This window comes from Cryptomeria japonica, chromosome 7 (assembly GCF_030272615.1).
Source record: "Cryptomeria japonica chromosome 7, Sugi_1.0, whole genome shotgun sequence".
In the NCBI taxonomy this organism is placed as follows: domain Eukaryota; kingdom Viridiplantae; phylum Streptophyta; class Pinopsida; order Cupressales; family Cupressaceae; genus Cryptomeria; species Cryptomeria japonica.
The window spans coordinates 435731821-435737067 of record NC_081411.1 but is presented as its reverse complement, the minus strand read 5'-3'; the positions used below and the strand labels follow the sequence as shown (position 1 = coordinate 435737067).

The 5247-nt window shown below is 38.4% G+C and overlaps 2 protein-coding genes across 2 annotated transcripts; both read right to left on the bottom strand.

Annotated features, from left to right (window-relative positions):
• Nucleotides 1-541: 541 nt before the first annotated feature.
• On the bottom strand, nucleotides 542-1945 carry LOC131030442 (uncharacterized). Its single transcript, XM_057961276.2, has one exon. It carries the CDS (start codon nucleotides 1943-1945, stop codon nucleotides 542-544), a length of 1404 nt encoding a protein of 467 aa, XP_057817259.2.
• A 189-nt stretch (nucleotides 1946-2134) lies between these two features.
• On the bottom strand, nucleotides 2135-5210 carry LOC131030443 (uncharacterized). Its single transcript, XM_057961277.2, has 3 exons — nucleotides 5146-5210; nucleotides 3535-4818; nucleotides 2135-3428 (listed from the first exon to the last, which is right to left on the bottom strand). Exons 1-3 carry the CDS (start codon nucleotides 5208-5210, stop codon nucleotides 2135-2137), a joined length of 2643 nt encoding a protein of 880 aa, XP_057817260.2.
• Nucleotides 5211-5247: the final 37 nt, after the last annotated feature.

Below are 5247 nucleotides of genomic sequence, written 5' to 3'. Positions count from 1 at the left end.
AAATTAGCATATCGAGTGTCACTAGTGGAGTGTGTCTTGCCTCTCGGCTAGTAAAAAACAATTTTTGTTCTCATTAAAGTATAGATGTTAATTTTAGAAATTGCTTGTATCAAAGAAGGGTGCAAGGGTTAAAAATAGGAAAATATGAAACTAGCAATTGCACTTTGGGGTGCAATGGGTACGTCGAATAAAAGATGGGAGTAAGAGAATAACATAAAAACTATTAAATGGTATAGAATAGGTCCTTTGCAATCAATGAGAAAAGTTTACAATGTTAGATTTTTGTAGTATATATATAAATGAAAATTAGGTCAAATGGAAAAGCAATTTGAACCATGTAGATATATTTCACTTTGAATGTCTCATGCTGTTACACAACACACTAAATATGTAAAATATTGTTTTGTAAAGAACAGTTCATTTGAAGCAAGTTTGTAACCGTTTAGAGGTCTTTCATTTGTCAGTAACAACAAGGCTTAGAATTTCTCACGCTGTTACAAAGCACAATAAATATGTTAAATATAGTTTTATAAAGCACAGTTCATATAAGGACAAACAGTATTCGGATTGAACAAATGGTGTACATGTATTGTTGTTTTGGTGTAAAGAAAAGAACAGGAAATGAAGAAGATTCAATGTGACAAGGGGTTGAAGAGCAAAAACCTGGAGAAGTGTTTTCATTTGATAACATTGTCATTCGTTCCTCTTCTTCTTTTCGTCGAGCAGCATATGGACTCTTTTGTATACGTGAATATCTTTGGAATGTGAATGGAGGGTGTATGCGAAGACTTGCAAGGTCACGGACCCTTGAAATTGCTGTGAATGTTAACCCTTGACGATCTGTATTGCCGATATCGATTGTCGCTCTTTGAAGTGTCAGCCCTTGTGATTTGTGAATTGTTAAGGCCCATGCCATTTTTAGTGGTATTTGACGTCGAAGACCACGACTTATTGGAATAAGAGGGATATTTTTTGGGTTGTGTTGGTCCCAAACTGGGCCTATGTATTTTTTGAATTGAACAACAACAAATAAGGGGAGTTCAGGTGGTCTTTCACCAGCATTATATACAATTTCTTTGACTTGTCCAAGTGCACCATTGACAAGTCCTGTTTCCACCCACAAGTTGGCAGATAACATAACTTCTTGGCCAATACATAAGAGGATCTTAGACTCAAGTTGTTCCTCATCAGGATTTGAGCATGTGATTCCCTTGAGTTGTTCTACAGTAGATAGGGCAATAGGCTTTGCCAAAGACAACAACATATGTTTGTTATGTAATGATACCATTTCATTTGTTGCAAATAAGTGTGTGAATGATAAGAATAAAGATTGCTCTGCAGAGGAAAGTGCTGAATTTGCTCGAGAAAGTAAAAGTTGCCAATCTGCAATAGTGGGTTCTGCATTTCGTAAATTGGAGAGAAGTGCACGAAAGGCAATTTGTGCAGGTTGATCTCCAATTTGATGAAATATTTTTTTCAATGTTATAATTGTTATGAAGCTACGCCATAGTGTCCCTCCATATGAAGTTGAAGCATACATAGGAATGTCTTTGACAGGTGGTAGTTGGCCCAAGTCACCAAAGAGAATGATTGAGCGTCCTCCAAATGGGAGCTGGTTATGGGCAGGGAATGCCTCACGTAACCTTATATCAATGCGTTGTATAAACCTGGGACCAATGAAGCTCATTTCATCGATTATAATGTAGCGAATGAAGTACATGCTTTCTTGGAAGCTTGCCAATGTTTGTCCTTGTAGAGTGTGCATTTCTTTGATTGGAATTCTTAGTGCTGAATGAATTGTTGATGCTTGTATATTGAATGCCGCAACTCCAGTTGGTGCAAGGAGCAATAATGGTGATTGGCCATTTGGTGCTGATCTTTTGAGTGTTGATTTAATGCTTGTTATGAGGTGTGACTTTCTTGTGCCTGCAGTTTGAACAATCATTTTCAATGGTGCTTGCAAACTATTAGCATGTAGATGTGAAATAACTATATCATATGCCTTTTGTTGTTGTATACATAGGTTATTTTGGCTTTGCTGTTGGAGAACATGATGGGGCTGAAATGTTCGACGATTGGAGTGTATGAAATTTGTAGCTATTTCTTTTTCTTGTGGACTGAAGTGATGTACTCCCTAGTCGTTCTTCAAGTCAATATCACGTTGGTCAAGCATATCAAGTTCATCCAGGTGAAGAGGAAGTCCTGGGTATGAAGCTGACAGTACTTGCCATTCATTACGGATGTTTTCTGGCAGTTGTTCTGTGTCGCTTGAAGGAGTGGTAGGATTAGATCTTTCATCGGCTTCTGTAGATGTGCGACGTACATGCCATGGCTTGTACTTGTGCGAGAACCTTTCCCACAGTGCTTGAATTTCATCATCTGCTGAGCCGAAATCCATTTGAATGTTGTGGAATGGGTGGTACAATAAAAGTTCAGTCCAACAAAATGCTTGAAAACATTTTTCTTCCTTTGTAGGGATGGTTGTGAATCGTGGAGACACTCGAACTATGACTGGTGTGGCTCGCTCTTTCCATTGATCATGCTTCCTTGATGCATTGAAGGACCATTTTTGAGTTACTTCGATAAGAGACATTCTCTCTAAATGTATTGGTCTTGCCATGTAAGATGCAATATAGTTTGGATATGTGGTTCTTTCTGTGGATGCGATTGGTACACGTTGGAAATTTTTTTGGTTCACATTTAAAGAAAAAAATGTTCGACTACAAAGGGAGAGTGGTAGCTTTAGCAAAAGGTGGCAACTTTCTTGGGCACCTATATCACGATCCACAAGGTTGTCAAGAAGCATTTTGCGAAAAGCATTAGGAGCTGGTTTATTAGACTCAAAGTTGGTTGATATTCGAGATAACATTGCATGGTATGTTTCTAATTTGTTTTTAGCTTTAGCGGCATATTTTGCAATATATTTGATCACAGCATCAATTGAGAGAACAGGTTGGCAATCTACATTGGCCCTCCATATTGAGAGTATAAATGGGTTGTGAAGATTTAGGCGGTCATCATTGCGAGCAGGGGTGTGCTTAGGTTGGCCATTATCATCATTAGAAAGAGACGACTTCTCTGTAATGTTCCAAGGGGCTTTATAACGGCATTGAAGAGATGTCCCCTTCCTGCGAAGGCATGTTTGGATAGTACATTTTGTATGTCTTTGAACACGGTTGGCCAAATCACAATAGTCAATGAAAGGATCACTTGATACTATCATGCTTGTGTCCATCAAGCAAGGGTCATCAACAATGGATCGGTGGAACATTTGATTTCTCAATGCATGACTTCGTGGGTTCCACACGGAGACATATTTATCAATGTATGCAAGTGCATTTTGTACTGACTGAATGTCATTCCATTGTAATTTGCCAATGTCAGGTGCTTTTGGTAGCCAAATGAAACCATGGATGTGTGCAGAGCCTCTATGTTGCCATTCATACTTGGGAAAAGAGGTTTTTAGAAAAAAACAAAAAAACTAAAAGAAGGGTAAGAGCTGAAGGTAAAAGTAGTAGGTTGCAAGAATTATACCTATACCAATAGTCATTTGCACCGAGAAGTTTTTCCAACACTTCTTCACGAAATGCAGTAAATCTGTGATGCATGTACATTGCAGTAAGGTGTGGATTTTGAACTATATTTTGTAATCTCCACCTAGCAGTTGCATATGGATTTGTAGGTGTGGTGGTTGGCATGATATTATGCAAGTCTGGCCATTTTGTATCAGCAGCACTGAGTGTGAAAAATAGCGTTGGACAACCAATTTGGATGACCATGTCTATAAGTTCCCTTCTACGTTGATTCCAGAATGGTTTAGTTCCACGAATTGACGAGCTAAAGCGCGTTAGTTGATCTGCTAGTTTGTCATCAGGCAAGTCCTTTAATCTTTGTCGAAGGTCAAAAATTGTTATAGGCATTGAATCATCAAGTTGTTTGTGGACAAATACAGATGCGGTGGCTTGACTTCTATGGCGCATTAGTATATTCAATATGAAGTACCTAAACCTTGGGTGTTGACCAAATCTATTATCATGGTATCTTAAAAGATGGAGACCATACTCGTGTAGCTTAACTTCTTTAAGACGTGGTTGTTTGAATGCAGCCATACCTTTAGGGAACAAAGTGGGGAATGACATTACAAACAATCCTTCAGTAGTGTATTCATTTATAGGAGATGGGGAAATGGGTGACCATTTAACTACAGGAGTTGGGCATCCTTGCCCTAGTTGTAGTAAAGCACGAACTTCTTCGACCTCTCGACGTGCAGGTGGAAGATTTGCCACAAATGAATCAGTCATTTGCAAGTTCTCTATCAATGGACCATCCTCTGTAACATCTTCTTGCATGAAACTTAAGTGAATGGGATCAGGATTTGAAGTGGTCGAATATAGTAGGTCAGATATATTAGTGGGGTTAATGGGTAAAGATGACAATGCCAATTCATCTAATTGTACATCTTTGTAGTATGGGTCATAACAAATCTTATATTGTAATGCCTCATGCACACGTCCTCTACTAACATAGAAGTTGTATTGTTGTTGGCCACTGTTTGCTTTGTTTACTATTATCATGTCCAATCCATCTATATGCCTAGGCAAGTGGGATGCAATTGAAGAAACATCTTGAGGAAAACAAATAGTGTGGCCACTATATTTTAGTTGGCCTCCTCTTGCATAGGTAACTTGAAGGACAGGGCTAATCCTTGCTATCAACATCTCCTCAACTTGAGTTAGTATTTGCAAACATTGAGGTTGCTCACCAGGGTCCATGTTGTTCCAATTTGAGTAGCGGTGTCCATTTTTTTCTGTTGTGCATCTGTAACAAGTATTTTTTCCATTAAATTTTATAGTTTTAATTCCTGGGTATCTCTCGAAACATATTAGACATGTTGAAATCTTTGAAAGCTTGTCCAATTTTGAACGAAAGTTATTTCTGGCAATGCAATATTTTTGACAAAAGTTTGGGGAGCTATAGATTTCGGCAATTGGGGTAGCTTGATTTGTATGTTGGATTTGGGGTACATCTGTTTCTACATGGGGTGGAAAGTGGGGAGAAGATACTGTGGATGTGGAGGGTTGTCCAGCTAAAAAGTGTCTGGTTTCTCTTCTTCTTTTGTTAAGAATAATTTTCCTCTCATGGTACCTTGCACGTTGCATTTGATTTCGATGAGCACGTCTTTCTTCCACTATATCATTTTGTATTTCCATGGCACCGTGTGTTGAGAATGAAAGGTATATGATATAT